Source organism: Micropterus dolomieu, linkage group LG10, assembly GCF_021292245.1.
Source record: "Micropterus dolomieu isolate WLL.071019.BEF.003 ecotype Adirondacks linkage group LG10, ASM2129224v1, whole genome shotgun sequence".
NCBI lineage: Eukaryota > Metazoa > Chordata > Actinopteri > Centrarchiformes > Centrarchidae > Micropterus > Micropterus dolomieu.
In genome coordinates, this window is record NC_060159.1 from 10,940,874 (window position 1) to 10,959,421 (window position 18,548).

The window sequence follows — 18,548 nt, forward strand, 5'->3', positions numbered from 1 at the left end:
CAGATGGCGTCAGGCATTCTTCCAGCATCTTTTCATTTGTTCTGCGTCTCACAAACGTTCTTCTTTGTGATCCAAACACCTCAAACTTGGATTCATCCGTCCACAACACTTTTTTCCAGTCTTCCTCTGTCCAATGTCTGTGTTCTTTTGCCCATCTTAATCTTTTTCTTTTATTGGCCAGTCTCAGATATGGCTTTTTCTTTGCCACTCTGCCCTGAAGCCCAGAATCCCGCAGCCGCCTCTTCACTGTAGATGTTGACACTGGTGTTTTGCGGGTACTATTTAATGAAGATGCCAGTTGGGGACCTGTGAGGCGTCTGTTTCTCAAACTAGAGACTCTAATGTACTTATCTTCTTGCTCAGTTGTGCAACGCGGCCTCCCACTTCTTTTTCTACTCTGGTTAGAGCCTGTTTGTGCTGTCCTCTGAAGGGAGTAGTATACACCGTTGTAGGAAATCTTCAATTTCTTAGCAATGTCTCGCATGGAATAGCCTTCATTTCTAAGAACAAGAATAGACTGTCGAGTTTCAGATGAAAGTTCTGTTTTTCTGGCCAATTTTAGCGTTTAATTGACCCCACAAATGTGATGCTCCAGAAACTCAATCTGCTCAAAGGAAGGTCAGTTTTGTAGCTTCTGTAACGACCTAAACTGTTTTCAGATGTGTGAACATGATTGCACAAGGGTTTTCTAATCATCAATTAGCCTTCTGAGCAAACACATTGTACCATTAGAACACTGGAGTGATAGTTGCTGGAAATGGGCCTCTATACACCTATGTAGATATTGCACCAAAAACCAGACATTTGCAGCTAGAATAGTCATTTACCACATTAGCAATGTATAGAGTGTATTTCTTCAAAGTTAAGACTAGTTTAAAGTTATCTTCATTGAAAAGTACAGTGCTTTTCCTTCAAAAATAAGGACATTTCAATGTGACCCCAAACTTTTGAACGGTAGTGTGTGTATATATATATATATATAAATAAAATATATTGTTACGAGGTGTGGTGTGTGGACAGAGAGGACCCAAATGCAGCACTCTGAGGGAAGGAGGTTTATTTAGGGAAAAAGGGTGAGAGGGACTGGAGTGGAGGGAGAGGAGGACGTCGGGGAAGTACAGGCACGGGGAACCAAGGGGTCAGGGGACCAGGGAGCCGGGGAACACAGGGGCCGAGGAAGCGAGGAGAGGCGGGGAAACAGGGAGGACGCCGAGAGGGAAGCCCGAAGAGGAGTGGGCCACTGGATGAGCCCAGCCGAACGGAGGACGAGGGTGAGTGTACCTGGAAGGGAGACAGACAGAGAGACAAGGTTAGGGAAGACAACGACAAGGCACAGGGTAAGTGTGAAAAAACAAGAAACATGGACGCTTGAACACAGAAGTGGCACCAGGTATGGAGCAATGACGATCAAGCGAGGATGGTGTGGAAAACCGGGGTTGAAATACAGGCAGTCATGAGGCGATTACTGGCAGGTGTGGCAGGCTGACGAGGTGGCTGATGAGTTGCAGGTGCAGGTAGTTGGCTGGGCTCAGGAGCAGAGTGTGTGTTTTTTTATTATCCTCTTCAACAACGTTGTTATGAAGAGACTCAGGGGAATCCAATCACACATTTCCCGAGAGCTATTTCAAAGGTTCCAAAATAGCCGTTAGGAAATGTGTATCGTCAAATGGATTCCCCTGAATGAGAAGCACAGGAATTTCCTCTGCCTGGGAATGATGGGGAAACGAAAAGTTCATAGGGTGATGGATGTGGGCCAGTCTCTTCATAAGAGCTTTGTTGAAGAGGATTATGAAAAAGATAAAAAAAAAAACGAGGATTGATCTCACAACTATAAGAGTATGACTAATGTGCTCTACTAACTGAGCTAACCAGTAACACTCATACATATGATGAAATGACTATTAAAGTACTATGTTAAACTACTATTTTGTTATCTCAAGATCACGAGAAAACAGAGTAAAAAAATGTTTGAATTGATTACTGCTTAGGGCTTCCGTAAGTAGGAGTATAAAGCAGCATAAAATGAAAATACTCAAGCACGGTGCAGATACCTCAAAACTGTACTGAAGAACAAGGCTTGAGTAAATAGTTAATTTCCACCACTGCTGGCTAGTCATACAGAAAGTTCTGATTCCCAGAAATAACTCCCTTTTCCATATATATTTCCAACTATTCATCCTCTCTATAGTTGTAGCGATGATGATCAAAAATTTGGGACATACATAACCAAAACAGGATACAGATTGGATATGATAAGATGTGGGATTTCCATGTAGGCTACTTAGGTAGCTGTTTTTTTTCCCAAAGATGCTAAAAGACTAGCAGGCAACTCAAATAAAGAGAGTATACAGACACAGCTCTACAGAACGTTGTGTACATGTTGTGACGTTAGGAAAACAGTGTTAATTTATTCCGTGTCAACACAACTGCAGTGACATAAAGCAGGCCTGTTGACCGTAACCTCAGGAAAACAAGAAGAAGCTGTAGATCAACACTGACACAGTAGCAAAACACAGCAACACTCCTGCACTCCATGCTGTTTGTCTGGAGAGATGTCCTCAGATATGATAGCAAAACAGTTTAGACGCAAGGTGTTTTGGGACAATGCGGATGTGTCAGGTATTCATCATGACGTAATATAAAATTCCTGCTGGGCTTCCAAGAGTTCCTATTCACCGTTGATTGTTAGTAAATCTAAGATAAGCACATGATATAAAGTGTCTTTCACGGCAAACCTTGTAGCTCAAAAACATCAGTTTTTTTTCATGAGCTGTAAAAGAGTGTTTAGGAAAAGAAAAGAGTGTTTCCTTAACTCATATGTGTAAATTTAGTTTTTATTTTAAAATGAACAGTAAAAGAACAGATTTGCTCTACTACTGGTAGGTTAATTATCAATAAAGGAGCACCGTTTTTCATTGTAACCTTGACAATGAAGAAACCCAGGTCTCTCACACCAAAGGCATGTGTCTTATCCACTGCACCATCACCACCCCCTCACTGTGATTATATTCTTCACTCACCCTGTCCATTATCTGTTACATGTGATTTGATTTCACGTGTGGAGCAAGAGCTTTAGGCTACGTGCTAACCATAGGGGTACTTCTGAACAAGTGACATAGCATCTTAAAAATTCGCATCTCTGCAACAGCTGATTACTGAGCAGGCATACTGTACTTATCCATGACACACATACCTGTGCATGACTATTTATTATGAGACATGACGGAAACAGCTCTGCCATTACTTTTAGAAGCTGTCTAAGCGGAGTTTCCAGTGTTGGGATAATTCGCAATTATAACTGACACAAAAGTTAGAGATGAAAAAAAAAAACAAGGCTTTACAAAAAGCATTACAGCATAAAATGACTTCACCAAAATCAGACAAGATGGCGGCCTCTTCAGCATGATTTATAATGAAAAATAAACTAAACAAACACTCCATGAATTAGAAGATCCTCTCTAATGTCACATTTGTTTATTAATGGCCCTTTTAAATGCATTGCCTTTTAAGTTTTATGCAAACCACATTATTTCTAACTCAGTCTCCAGTCACAGACACTGCGGCAACACTGATAGTTAAGAAACCGAGGAGCTGTGATCACACAGCAATGGTATATGACTGATATGAGAGTGGGAATAGAGCAATGTAATGAGGAGACACACAACAGAGGGACAATCAAATCACTTCTTTGCAGACCAATAAAAGCAAAGACATGGCCAGAGGATTTGAATATGGCAGTTAAGACCTGCCATCATACATACACAAACCCACATGCTCATACACACTCATTACAATGGCATGGCTGTTTTCCTCCGGAGACAAACAGAGCAAATGTATGTGTGTTTGCAGGTAGTTCTCTGCTGTCAGCCCCCTGACAGACCTGTAAAGCAGGCTTCCCGCTCTCTTATCTGCTGCCAGCTGGTCTGACTAGAAGTTCGTCTCACTTACCTCACACCTACCAGGTGACTCTGCAAGAGGAGTGGCCTGAGACAAGTTGCTTTCATTTATTTCATTGTACTTAAAAAAAAAAAAAAAGCATTCAAACTGACAGGCTCAGGAGGAGGGAGCTTTGCTGTCACTTTGCCAAAGCTCCAACAGGATCAGCAAGTCATATTAACACTGTCATTGACAAGGTTCACTGAGTGGCAGGTTGAGGTGATTAAAGCTTGGGTAAATACATTTTGGCAGCCTTAACAATGAGGTTCAACAATATCGCCTGTGAGAGGAAAGAAGAAGGGCACCGCTGGACTTTCCTGCCTAGGAAAGAAGCTGCTCTCTGAGCAAATAAGAGAAAGTCTTTCCCTGAAGGAAAAAAAATGAATCACACTGGTTGCAGATTACCAAAGCAGTACAATGTCACTGCCTTTAGTTACAGGGTTGATGGATTACATAAATATCCAAGTCATTGGATGTATATTGATATGTAACAAATTGTATATAACAAATGTGTCTTTTTTCCTTGAGACGCTTGTCAAACAGCCTCACAGTGGTTTATCTGGGCTCTAACGACAATGGAAATTAATATTCCTCTGACTAAATGGACACCAAGCAGCAGTTAGAAGATAGAAGGGAGTTTTTTGTTTTTTGTACCGCATGTGGTGCACAGGTAAATGTAAGCCTGCAAAGACCCTTAGATTATAATCCAAAAAGAGTAGAGGATTAGACATATTTACTTTCCTATCATGGACTGGAATCAGTGACTCATGTTACTAAAGAGGTTCCAGAGAGTTTGATAAGCGTTCCTTTGTACCAAGCCCGGTGCAATCCCACACAGCAGACCAGTCTTATCCTCAGACCTGCAGCTCAGTCTTATCTGCCCTTCCGTTGTCAATAATGTACACTAAACTAGATAAAACAATCTAGTTAAATGCAGAGGAGGGCGAGCACTGTTGATCATGAATAGTTTCTGTTTTCTGTAAATAGTATAGTATTGTTAAGGTCTATAGACAGCTGATTTCACTATATTTTGTATAAACAAATTTTTTTTTTTAAAGTATATTATTGTCTTATAGCTTGCTTTCTCTTCTTACAGGCTGCATTAGCCTGTCCTTGCTTGGTGCACAGAGTATACAAAGAGACACATTTGTTTGGAGAGGTGATCAAGGACATTTTGAACACTGGGGAGAAGAACATAAAGTTCTGAAGTTAGAGTCCCCCAAAGGTAGCTCTAATGACCAACAGACAGTCAGGGTAAACTGATATGGATTACATGACATTATTACATGACACATGCACTGCCCAAAATGTAACACAAAAATGTTAGATTTTCTCCACTAACTTTAGAAGAAAAAAAATGTTTATTATACATTTTTTAAATGGCTGGCAGGGTGTTGTAAATACAGGTCCCACAGGAAGACACACTTCCATGTAAGACCACAACACTGTGTACCTGTGTTCAGTAGAGGGAGAATGACGTGAGGTAGGGAAGGATCTTTTGAGATTCAAATCCAAACAGACATCAAGTTACACCTGCCTGTATGAACCAGTAGGATAAACGGACAGATTTCAAACAATGCTGGGACACCTTCTTCCTTCCGGATCTGTCAGCCAAGAGCTCAACGTACAACAAAAGCAAACTTTATCAGTATATATATATATATATATATATATATATATATATATATATATATGTATGTTATATTAATTTGGTTAGACCTCTTAGGTACCTCGGAGTAAAAGTTATAGACAGACAGACATAAAAGTGGTATTGATCTTCTCGTCTTACCAGAAAGCGAATAAGAGCAAACTGTTGAACTATTCCTTTAACTTCAGTCATAACCTCTGAATGTGTCATGATTATGTTTTTGAACAGTGAGTACATTTGAATGTGTGCACATGTGTTTGTGTGCACAGCAGGTGGTAAAGGGGCAACTCCCCATCTCAATAGAGGAGTCCAATCCCTCCTCTCCCACTAAACCCAGAGGTTCCTACACCCAAAACACTGAAAGCTGATTCAACACATCCACCGAGAACTACAAGAATTACATAAAACAAATTTAATGAAAACCAGCAGTACAAGGACAGGCAACAGGAGTTCGGTATGTCTTGGTATGTATTTTTTTAAGTTTAAAATATCCACAGGAATACAAGAGGTGAGCCGTAAAAAGTAAATGTGCAATTACAGCCCTATTATAAACGGGTAATTTACAGTCCACACCTCTGGCTAAAGAAAGCCTCACTGAGTTTTTGACCAGCCAAACCTCTTCACCACCTGATGATTTACACTCAGGGGGGTTACCAGTTTATGAGGCCTATTCCCGAGCCCTGAGGTGTCACTCCCAGGTTTTCTCCTCTCCCTGGTTCCTGGCTGTTTCGCACCTCCAGGAGGGACAATTATCCCGTCAGAGGGCCACTCTTCACAGCAGCGTAACGCTTTGCTCTGTGAAAATCACACCCTCCTGCTTGTTTTGTTGGCCTGTGGAGGATGGGGTTCACACACAGATCTGACCGGGAGCTGCAGATGGTACTCGAAAATTACGATGGATGGAAAAAACAAGGCCTGGAGGGGAAAACGCAGGCAGAGTGGCGGTGAAAACTAGGGCGCTGAACTTTAAACTGTGGGCAATGGAGGCCCATTAACTTTCAGCTATATTGTTATAGATTAGTTCTGCCCTGGAGGCATTTGAGGAGGAAAACTTTTTGCTTCCTGGAGGAAACTAATGAGCACCTCGTCTATGTTAATATCCTTCACACTTACATAATATATTTATATAGTAATTTATACAAACAGTATTACAAAGGGTGTTACAGTAAGCACTGGGCACTGACTTTGACTCTAGTCTCAGGACAGCACTTATATTTGTTAACACTTTCATAATAATATTCAAACTAGGAGTTAAGGCCTTATCAAACTGTCATTCCACTGCAACAGAGTTCGACCTGAACTTGATCACGCACACACCGTCATTACTGTCACTTGGTGTGTGTGAGGTAACCTTGAGTAGCATTTCTGAAAACAGGTCTGGGACATCAGTCACAAGTAAGGTATCAGACAAGTGAAGATAATGTGACCAACTGCTTCCAGGAGATGAGATGTGCATGTAGTTATGAGGAAGTGAAAATAAATTTGAGGAAGAAGGTGTGGATGTTTACTTATAAAAGTGTACATACATAGTACTTCTGACACATTTACACATCTCCTTTAATAACTCTGTTCTAAAGTGTAAATTCAAATCAAAGAATAGGATACATTGTCTGTACATCTGAAGTGCTTTTGTCTGAACTGGTTCATGAATGATTTATTAATGTTTGATTAGCACAAGCTTGAGTAAATGTGGTGCTGCCCCCTACTGGGTACAGAAAACAAAGCTCCTCAAAAACATTCACCAGCAGGCATATCACTACCAGTACACTACTCACCAAATAATTTAGGAACAATAAGACTTAACAATGTTTTATCACATTTATTTTTTAATATACAGTGTGGTAATGCTTATAAAATACATAAAGGAATCCATTCAAATCTAAATGCATAAATAAGTATTAAAGCAAATTTGTTAAAGGTCATTTCTATCTCTTTAATACATCATCAGAGAAAAGGTTTGGGTCTTTGGATTTAAACAGGTAGTCTAGGACCAGTGTTATTAAGTAATTCAAGTAACTAAAAAACAAAGTACTACATAAAGTCATTCTGACACTAATATTGGTCTGTTAAACACGGCAACATTTTCTTTTGTATTTAACAGATTGAATTCATGTAGATCCAATCAAATCAAGCTGTACCAAAATAAACTAATAAACTACCTGCTGTAAAAAGCATGCTGTGCAACAAGAAACATTTCTAATGTGTGTCATCAGCACTTGGAAAGGATCTCCTGACAGCTTTTGTAAACTTTCACTAAGCAGTTCAGCCTTGGCTTTGAACTCTGAAAAATGAGGAAAGGGGGTTCATTATAAATGGGTTACGGTGTGCAGACAAGAAACAAAACACCATAAGTAACTTGTCGAAAAGCAAGTTGTTTTATGAGATATGTGTACACCTGGCATCAGACCTCACCTGAAACAATGGCACAACACTTGACACCGCATGAGGTTCTGAGGGGTCCTTCAACAGTACGCAAAGGTAGTAGATGATTTGATGCTGAAATAAAAGCATTAGATGTCAATCCACTCATCTTAAAAAAGCACAAACTGACTAACATAGAGTCATGATATTAATGAAAGTGCAAACAAACAATAGACAGAAGAGACAAATTTCCTTATTCACCATGTAAATAGCTTCATTGATGACAATATCCTTGATCTTGCTCATCTCAATGAATGTGGTGGTCTCACGGCCTGAGGCGTAGCTGGAGGACAACTGAATGCCTAAGGAGCCAATGACAAGCAGGGACTCATGGTCCACCTTCACAAAGTGGATGTGAAGCATCATGCCAACCAGGGTGACAAATATAGCACCGGACAGAACAGCAGTGTTCTGCAAGAGAGGGAAGGTCTTGTTCAGTGTGATATTGTCATATACAATACTTGTGATCATTTAAATGTAGGCTACAGATCAGAAGGAGCATCATCAATATTTTGTCCATTAGAAGTATCTTGGTCTGGTTTAACCCCTCCAAAATAATGATATTGGAAAAATGGCACAAATAATGCTATATATTTGACTGATTGCTTCAACATCAGGAATGACGATATGACAGTCAGTGCTCTGAGGTGTATGATATGGTCATATGAAGATAATAAGACAGGAAAGTTAGAACAGTAATTCAGTTTATAAATTTTGTATAAATTACTTAATGGTACTTTTTTAGTGATTAAAAACTATTCAAGACGATGTGATTTATGGTCTAGTAGCAATATGGGGGCAAACTGATTCAGCCAGGAGTGACTGTTGCAAGGGTTAGGGTAAGTACGTTCAAACTTAGACTAGGTATAACGTAAATTATTAATAAGTTTTGACTTATACATTACTAAAATTAGGGCTGGGTAATAAAATAATATGAAAATTATTGTGATATAATTTTCTTAAATAACAATATAACAAATGTTCAATACATGTTTGATTTAATTCATTTGAATCACAAACGAATTAGCACTTCATTTTTCTGTTATTTATTTTGTTGAGAAAAAGGGACTAAAAAACATGATTTTACTTAATTTTACATATGCATATTTGTTGAAAAAATATTTATCATAATTGTTTTGAATGTTCTACCTCAGATTTGTGAAGTGGTCCACTGTTTGGCAAGTTTGTTCTGACCATAAAGAAAAGTACAAAACCATAAATAAGCACCTGGTTTCCTCTCAACTTCCACCCAGGAGCAAAAATATTGAATGACATGAAATTTTTTTATCTTGATGACAGTTTTGGCCATATCGTCCAGCCCTAACTAAAATCAAAGCAGCTGCACCACAGAGATAAGATACAACATAAATAAAGAAACAACTAAATGGTTACACATGTAGGTAGTAAATCACAAACTGTCACTTGTATATTTACTAGAGGTTAAACTGCAGTTTTCTGCCACACAGTAATTTTTGCATTAATTGCATTTCATTTTAAAACACTAATCCTGTAGAGACCTCATTTATTGAAATGATACTCAGAATCTGGCAAGCTTTGCAAGTGACTCTTGTCAGTCAAAAAGCTAATGCTCAAGGTAACCATGATGATGGAGCTGTATCTTTGATCGCTGATTGGCCACCTGCCTTAATTATGACTTTACGTCTAAACTAGTGAGGTTCTGCCCCACTTAATTGTTGTGAAACCAATTTTAGTAGCTGATTTAGTTACAAACTAACTAGCAGTGACTAAGCCTTTAGTCGACTTCACACCCTAACTCAGGAGAGGTTACACATAGCTGGTCCAACCCAGTGCACAGCTACGTCGTGTATTTGTCTCACCTCAGTGAAAAAGAACACGGCGTATGCCACAAGCCAAACAGAGGAGGTGAACACCATCACCTTGCCCATGGACACTTTCGGGGAACTGACAGTGAACTCCCTGCAAAAGCCGGAGTGACACTGACAGTCCAGAGATATCGTTTTGCCATTAATATCAGTGAAAGCTTCATCTTCCATCATGAACGCAACAGAAACAGTTACGCGAACATTAACGTTAAGTGAACTCTGGGAGACACAAGCACTTAGCTTAGCTAGCTTACACTGACGACAAGTTAGCACTGAGCTAGTTTTGGCTGTCAGTGAACAGGCAAGGTCAGCCGCGCATGAAGACACAAAGTGGAGCTTTCTTAAACGGGAAAAGGCAAAGTCCTGTAAGTCTCTTCAATTACACATACAACATAAGAGAAAATGTAACGCGCAAAACCACTGAATATTTGTAGGACTGAACTAAACTGAAATGATGCCAAAACAAATTCTCACACTGGTTGCGCTCGTTTTGTACACCGGGTTGTTCGGGTTAGATGTTAAAAGCTAAAACACAGTAGAAAAGGCAGGCACTGTAGATCCACGCGCTTCACAACAACCCGAGGCATTTAAATATTTATACACTATACACAATAAAATATGTTGTATGTTACGCAGCAACTGTAATTAACACGGTGTGTACTTATATCAGTTGCTGTCTCCGTGTAACTCTGTGTAATCTTCGGTGTACGCCGGGTATAAATACAAGTGGAATCTATAGCAGCTGGAAGGTGCAAAGCATTGTGGGCAACGGTTAGTCTCTTTACGTAGGCAGGTAGTTACTTTGTTAAACTAACTTTATCAGCCATGTCAGGAGTATAAGTACTATATGTACTACAACATCGAATACAATAGTGTATAAATAGTGTAAAAGCACATATTTAACCATCGTCTTTCTATGCAACTCCCAAACCCTCCATTTCCCAAAATGCATTGTGTTTTAATGACTTTTGACCTCTGGACAAAAACAAGCCGATCAGCTGATGTAAAAAGCAACAACATCTCCAGAGGTCCAACACAAAATAGCTCAGCTAGCTAACTTTCGCAACAACGTTAGCCGTATGTGGCAGTCGGCGGCATGATGTTAGCCGGTGTACGTGTCCACTTTTAGACTGTGATGAGGCAGCATTTTAGTTATTGAGTCAGTCGTCGTCCGTCGGGCTGGTAGCCGCTGCTAGGTCAGTCGTTTGAAGCGAAGGTTGTTGTCCCTAAAAGATAGCTATAGTATGTATTACTGAGTTTCAGCCCGCATCTTTTAGACATTATGACGAGCCTACCAGGCTACCTTTAAAAAGCAACTTGGCATCGTCAGGTGAGCTGCAACACCACTAAAACAAGACAAGAGATGCAGGCAGCTAATGTTAGCTAGCAAACTGCTGTCCCAAAACATAAAGTAATGACTCGTCTTGACAAGTGTGTTTGAAACAGACTGCACACCCTCATTAATAATAAGCAGTAACAGGGTACTTGGTTGAACATTTCATTGTGCATTTTGACTTTATTTGCACATGATTGGTGTGGCTTTTTTGAGAATTTGAACAAAACAGGTTTCATCACATTTGGTCAGAGATTTGCTTAACCAAGCAATAACTTTGGGTCTTCCTCTGCATCAGCTGTCCTAGTTACTCTCACTTACTGAGGGTGTCCTCCTGACCTGTCAGGTTTGAGATGAGTAGTCAAGGTCCAGCTGTAGATAAAGGAATGAACACAGTCCTTGGCTGTCAGGAGAGCTACGCCTGTGGTGGTTCAGATGAGGCTGCGTTTGAATGCGATGAATGTGGCAGCTTGCAGTGTGCCCGCTGTGAACTGGAGCTCCATCGCCAGGATAGGATGAGGAATCACGACCGAGTTCGGATTGCACCGGGCCACGTTCCTTTCTGTGACTCGTGCAAAGGTGACAGCAGCTGCTCTATCAATGGTGGACGACTCAGAGCAGTGGTGCGCTGCCAGGGGTGTAAGATCAACCTGTGTTTGGACTGCCAGAAACGCACCCACAGTGGAGTCAACAAGAAGAAGCACCCGCTGACACCGTACCCCCCTGCCAAAGCTGCCCAGGATAACAGCGTGACTGCAGGGGAGTCAGAGATGGAGATGCTGAAAGCTGAGCTGGACAAGGTGTGCAGCTTCCTTCTGGTGGACGAGAGGGAGGAGATGAAGGTAAATGCTCAAGAGCAGGTTTTAATCTTTTTGATGTCACCTCAATAATGTGATGTTTTGACGATGGAGCCGATCTTGTGTGGATTCTCAGGTGAAGAATGAGGAGGACTTTGTGCGCAGACTGGGCTGCAGGCCAGATGAGCTCCTCAAGGTGGTGTCCATCTTTGGAAACACCGGGGAGGGAAAGTCCCACACCCTGAACCATACATTTTTCCTTGGACGAGAAGTGTTCAAGACCTCACCCACCCAAGAGTCCTGCACCGTGGGTGTGTGGGCAGCCATGGACCCTGTGCATCGGGTGGTAGTCATCGACACAGAAGGACTTCTTGGGGCTGGTATGGCACAAATGATGGATTTGCTTAGTATCATAAATACATAGGGGCTGTTTTTCTCATTTAACAGGCATTCACTCCTTTGTTTTCATTCATCAGGAGCCAATCAGGGTCAGCGAACCCGGCTGCTCCTCAAAGTCCTGGCTATCTCTGATGTGGTAATCTACCGAACCCATGCTGACCGTCTCCACGACGATCTCTTCAAGTTCCTTGGCGACGCATCAGATGCCTACCTGAAACATTTCACCAGGGAGCTGAAAGCGACTACCACCCGCTGTGGTCTGGACGTCCCGTTGTCCACTCTGGGTCCTGCGGTAATCATCTTCCATGAGACCGTCCACACCAAGCTGCTAGGATCCGGTACATGAAATAAGTCACCCTCTTTTTTTTATTATTTCACCTGTACTTTGTAGGAATTTAATCAGCAAGACTGGCGTAAGATTGTTTAAAGATGGTTATTTTCTCTGTCCTTCACTCTGTCTCTGACCCAAACTCTAGACAAACCTTCTGAATCGGCCGAGCGTCTTCTCCAGGAGCGTTTCAGGAAGCTGGGTCTGTTTCCAGAAGCATTCAGCTCCATCCAGTACCGTGGAACTCGGACCTACAACCCTCCCACGGACTTCAGCGGTCTTTTGCGCAGCCTGGAGCAACAGCTGGACAACAACACCACCCGCTCGCCCCGTTCTGCCAGCGTCATCTACAAGGCTCTGCAGGTGGTGCTGCTTGATTGTATGAAGAATTGGTATCATATACACAAAATGTGCTTCTGGGCATTTTGTAATTTGATGTAGACAGGACACCTTTGCGTGTGTACTCTGTGAAAGTGTTAATGTGCCAGTTTGGCCGAATTACATAAGAAATTACATACAGTGAGCGTTATTGACTCTTCCTGTCCCTCCATCTTCTCCTGGCTCCATCCTTCAGGCCCTGAGCGAGAGCTTCAGTGGCGAGATTCCAGATGAGCACATGACCAGTAACTCATTCTTTCCAGATGAGTACTTTACCTGCTCTAGCCTCTGCCTCAGCTGTGGGTAAGTCTCTCTCTCTCATCCCTCACTCTTTCAGTAACAAAAAGTAGAAATTACAATCAGTGAGACCACAAAACGAACATTCTCAGATGTCACAGCAGCGTTATGAAGGAGCTTCTCACAGTATACTACTGGGCTGTGCACATTTAACTTGCATTTGTAATTTCCCACTGATGTATCTTTAAATAAGAACATTGTAAATAGTATAATTAATTAATTAATGACTAAGTAATGCAATAGTATTTTTTTAATTATGATCCATAATGTTGGTTAACAGTCATCCTCAAAGATTCAACGTAGGTATACCCCTTAAATATTTGCAAACAAATTCTGGCCTTTTCCTCTTACTTGGTGTCCTCACGCTCTCAGTTCAGGCTGTAAGAGAAGCATGAATCACCTGAAGGAAGGACTCGACCACGAAGCCAAACATCGCTGCCGCTACTCCGCTCAGTATGACAACCGCATCTACACTTGCAAGGCAAGTACAAACCCGAAATGCCACCCGCGCTGTGTTTTGAATTAGGTGTGTGTGACGAGGTTCTGAGTGTCTGTGCTGAACTTCTCAGGAGTGCTATGAGGGAGGGAAGGAGGTAATAGTGGTTCCTAAAACGACGGCCTCATCTGACTCACCGTGGTTTGGCCTGGCCATCTACGCTTGGTCTGGGTGAGTCCAGCTTCCTTGCAAGCATACTGGGATCAACCCACATGTTAAATTGGAACATTTGCCCGTTCACAGAAAGTGCAACGCCAAATGTCTTGCAGACGGAGAAGCAACATAATCTGTCCCCTTGAATCCAGAACTGAGATATTGTTTTGTCTCCATACAGGTATGTAATCGAGTGCCCCAACTGTGCAGTGATCTACAGAAGCAGGCAGTACTGGTATGGAAACCAGGACCCAGTGGAAACAGTGGTCCGAACAGAGATCCAGCACATCTGGCCGGGGGTAAGGCCACAGTGGAACAGCCTAAATGAGATTCTGCTTAAACCAATTAAAGTGGCAGGCCAAGATTTCAAAGGTTTTGAGTCAAATGAATGTTGTCACGTCCACTGTGAGCTGCATTTGCAGTACATTCTTGCAAGTTGGTTGTATGTAGATGCCCAGGAAACTAATGTAAAATGTTATGACCTTCTTTCATCTTCTTCATATTGATCGAAGCATACTTAGTCAAAAGTGCTGAGGATAGAAGCTTAAATGCCAAGCATAAATCATGCTGGATGTCAGCCGATAAGACCATGCTGCCTAATAGCAATGAAGAGGGACAAATTACTGTATTTCATTCAGCATGGTGGTAAGTACTGAGTGATAATAGTCAATCATACTTCTATAAACATGACTAAAATAATAATACTGTACACAACCAGTACACAACTAATGTTAAAAAAAGATTCTCTAACAATCTGCGGGTGCATCTCAAAAGATTAGAATATTGTGGAAAATCTTGAGCACTAGAACCAGACATAAAGACTCGGGAAACCTTTGCAGGTATTTTGAGTTATTTAGCTAATTAGGGCTCTCAGGTCGACATTTCTGTATTATAAATTCTTTATTCTAAAATTTTAATAGTTTTGAGATACTGAAGTTTTGATTTCCATGAGCTGTGAGCCATAATCATTAAGATTAAAACAAAAAATGGGGTTGAAATATTTCACTTTATGTGTAATGAATCTAGAATATGTAAATATATTATTTTTTGAGATGCACCTGTACAGACACAGTATAATATGTATATACAAGAGAAGTCTATCTCTCAAACTCTGTTGACTGTTGTTCTTCATCCTCTCAGTCTGACGGTTTTTTGAAAGACAACAACAACGCTGCCCAGAGGCTGCTAGATGGAGTCAAATACATTTCTCAGTCGGTGTCCGAACTGAGCGTCAAACCCGCCAAAGCAGTTACCTCCTGGCTTACCGATCAGATTGCTCCCACCTACTGGAAACCTAACTCCCTTATCCTGGTACGTTAATAAAAATTTCACTAAAACTAGAGGACATAGAAAGACTGACAGTAAAATTCTCAATTCAAGAAACAGAGCCATGAGTGCATGCAACTTTGTACTTGAGCTTTCCTTTCTTCTCACTCATTCCAACCCCATATCTCACTTTGATAGTCTGCCAAGAGCAAATAAGGTGCTGTGGAGTCCATGTTGTCATTCATTCCCATGAAATTCAATTTGGTACACCACTCAGAGCCTTGTTCACCTGCTAGCCTTTTTACTAAAGTTGTTTGGCCTTTGGAACATTTTAGTTCAAGTTCATGTTCATTTTATTTATATAGCACGTTTTATAGCAGCTACTGACTGACCAAAGTGCTTTACAGAATTAAAAGACAATAATACCATGCATAACAGCACAGCATAGAAAAGTACAGCAAAGTTAAGAACAGCTTTAAACAGGAGTAGCCAAAGCAGTATCAGACTCGTCAACAATAACACTAAAAAACAGAAATGCCAGTATCAGACTTAGATAGAAAAATTTAGTTTAATGGTAGTTTCTGTAGAATCTGCTGGCAGCTCGACAATTGATAGCAATATACATAACCTTTCTAAATGAAGGTTTGATTTTCAAGAGGAACATTCATGTTTTACACAGACCAACCAACAATGCTCACACATACAGCAGATACCCAGGCTGTTCATCTTCAAAATCCTCAGTGTGTGTGTGTGTGTGTGTGTGTGTGTGTTGCAGAAATGCTTTAAATGTGGGGAAGAGTTCCAGCCCAACGACACCAAGCACCACTGTCGAGCCTGTGGAGAGGGCTTCTGCGATTCCTGCTCCTCCAAAACCCGGCCGGTCCCGGAGAGGGGCTGGGGCCTCGCACCTGTCCGAGTATGCGACGCTTGCTTCCACAACAGGGAAATCTCAACCGGTATGCAAATTAGTCCCTTATTTTGAATTAAACCATTTTCGGGCTGTCCTTAATATTTGTTTTTTTATGTTATGGATGTGATTCATGTGTGCACGCCGCAGAGCTGCTGGATGCTGCCTTGGAAGAGGAGGGAAGCACCCTGATAGCCCGGAAGGTGGGGGAAGCGGTTCAGAACACTTTAGGAGCTGTAGTTGGTGCCATCGACATACCTCTCGGTGAGCATTACATCTGTCTACGTTATCAATACAATGCAGACTGTGATTCTTACTGCTTAATCATTAATAGCTGCAAGCGTGTAGGCCTGGGGCTAACTGTGAAAGTATCAGGCATGTTTGTCTTATTGTACTACTATCATATGCATTTCCGAGTTCCGCCTTTTTTGTTCCGTCAACATTACGTTATCAGTTAACCTCTAGATAATCGATTATTGACATTTGTGAATCGATTCAGAATCGCACAAGTCCGCATCGCGATGCATCTAAAAATCTATTATTTTCCACATCCCTAATCAGTAAACACATCGGCCACAATAACAACTGCTGCTCTCCTCTCCTCTTCATCCAGGCCTGGTGAAGGACGCAGCTCGCCCGGCCTACTGGGTCCCAGACCAGGACATCCACTCCTGCAACGAGTGCCAGAGGGAATTCTCCCCACGCCTCTCCATCCACCACTGCCGCGCCTGTGGCCAGGGCGTGTGTGATGAGTGCTCCCAGGAGCGCCGCGCCGTGCCCTCCCGCGGCTGGGACCACCCGGTGAGGGTCTGCAACGGCTGCAACCAGAAACCTGGGGAGCTCTAGCAGGACGAGGATGGGTCAAGGACGCCGGCCTCTGCGAAAACTGAAATGGACAACATTTTAATTAAAAGGAGTCAGTTCCCTGTCGTCTTTTTAGTGGCATTTGTCAGCTGCCACCAGAGTATCTGTGGCAGATTTTAAAAAAAGATTGGACTCCGCTGTCATCACATCGCTTCAGTCCCTTGATGCTATTTCACTTTAATATGCCTATTTTTTACACTGAAAAATACCAGTCAGAGTGAGACTTGAATATCAAGAAGGTAGGAGAGATAAAACAATTTGACAGCATTTTATGAAAGGGAGTATTGTATGTGCTTGCTTACAATTCAGTTCAGGTAAATTTCCATGTACCCCTTTAAAATCTGTATTGATGCACATGAAACCCTGACCCCTGTGACAATCCCTTCCCAGTGTGACACACTAGTACTATTAGCACCTTTTAGTAGTCTGGGGATCAATGTGTAAACCATTTATTAATAGAAGTACTGACTGAACATCTTAAACTGATTCCAGGGAAGCACTTTTATTCTAAGATTGTTTCTAGTAGGAGTCATCCTAGGAGTCATAACATCCAGGGCTGGCTTGATGGAAATGATGGAAAACCGTAAAAATAATCCACCTCGGTTAATTGCTGTGCTTGTTTGAATGAATGTACAGTAGTTCTCATATGCTTCAGCTCTGTAAGCTTTACCCGTCCAGTAATGGCTTCAGGAGGATTTCAACAATCACAAGCCAATGATGTACTGTAGCACAGAGATGCATTCCACCGTATATCATTACTTGGTAATAACTACTTACATAATCCCTTAATCCTTTGTGGTTGTTTGTGCATTGGAACGGGCAGACAATAATAGAACAGCCTTAAGAAAGCTGTCCACAAATTCTACATAGAATATACAAACATGGGGAAACGTTTACTTTAATAGGGACATTTTTAAATGGCCTTGTTTTGTTTTTAAATGTCAAAAGCTACCGTCCCTTAACAGGACAAATCTGATTGCAGAGGGGTGGCATGCAACAGAAACTGCTTTTATAGAGTGGCTGGCTCACAGTGGCAATATGGGAGAGGAAAGACTTCAAAACATCTTTGAGGCTGGCCCCTCAAAACAGGAGATAATTAGAAGAGTAATCCTTTTTTCCTTACTCTGTCGACTCAGGCTGTGTAGCTAGTTAGCTAGGATGTGGAATAGAGTAACGTTTGAAGTCGCCTTTATTGCAACAAGACTGTACACAAGATGCAGTTAGGCTTTCTGAGATCTGACTGTAGTGATGGTTAACCTGGGATTTTTTTCCCAGTAACTATCTGGGAATGTTGGTTTGGTTATGTTGTCTACAAATAAGCTGAAATAACACTTTGACCTGACTCGGTGAACTATGTCACCGCTGTCCTCATCTCAGAGATGTTCAATGACTATGAATATCACAAGGAACAAATAAACACCTTTATCCTCATGTATGCTCATACAGTATGTATTAAACTGCAGAAACTCAAGTCTGTGTGT

The 18,548-nt window shown here is 41.5% G+C and overlaps 2 protein-coding genes across 3 annotated transcripts; one reads left to right on the plus strand and one right to left on the minus strand.

Moving 5' to 3' along the window:
* Nucleotides 1-7,388: 7,388 nt before the first annotated feature.
* pigh (phosphatidylinositol glycan anchor biosynthesis, class H) lies at nucleotides 7,389-10,427 on the minus strand. The gene is made up of 4 exons (XM_046060234.1): nucleotides 9,844-10,427; nucleotides 8,207-8,416; nucleotides 7,997-8,080; nucleotides 7,389-7,865 (listed from the first exon to the last, which is right to left on the minus strand). Exons 1-4 carry the CDS (start codon nucleotides 10,021-10,023, stop codon nucleotides 7,794-7,796), a joined length of 546 nt encoding a protein of 181 aa, XP_045916190.1. The 5' UTR covers nucleotides 10,024-10,427; the 3' UTR covers nucleotides 7,389-7,793.
* On the plus strand, nucleotides 9,925-18,538 carry zfyve1 (zinc finger, FYVE domain containing 1). 2 transcript variants are annotated; one of them, XM_046060231.1, is made up of 13 exons: nucleotides 9,925-11,179; nucleotides 11,481-12,024; nucleotides 12,116-12,359; nucleotides 12,456-12,716; nucleotides 12,855-13,069; nucleotides 13,281-13,387; nucleotides 13,754-13,862; nucleotides 13,951-14,048; nucleotides 14,212-14,329; nucleotides 15,171-15,341; nucleotides 16,072-16,252; nucleotides 16,354-16,467; nucleotides 16,817-18,538. In XM_046060231.1, the coding sequence occupies exons 2-13, from the start codon at nucleotides 11,536-11,538 to the stop codon at nucleotides 17,047-17,049; spliced, it is 2,340 nt and encodes a 779-aa protein (XP_045916187.1). In that variant the 5' UTR covers nucleotides 9,925-11,179; nucleotides 11,481-11,535; the 3' UTR covers nucleotides 17,050-18,538. The 2 variants fall into 2 exon arrangements, with proteins under 2 accessions (XP_045916187.1, XP_045916186.1); XM_046060230.1 differs by having other exon boundaries at nucleotides 9,926-12,024.
* Nucleotides 18,539-18,548: the final 10 nt, after the last annotated feature.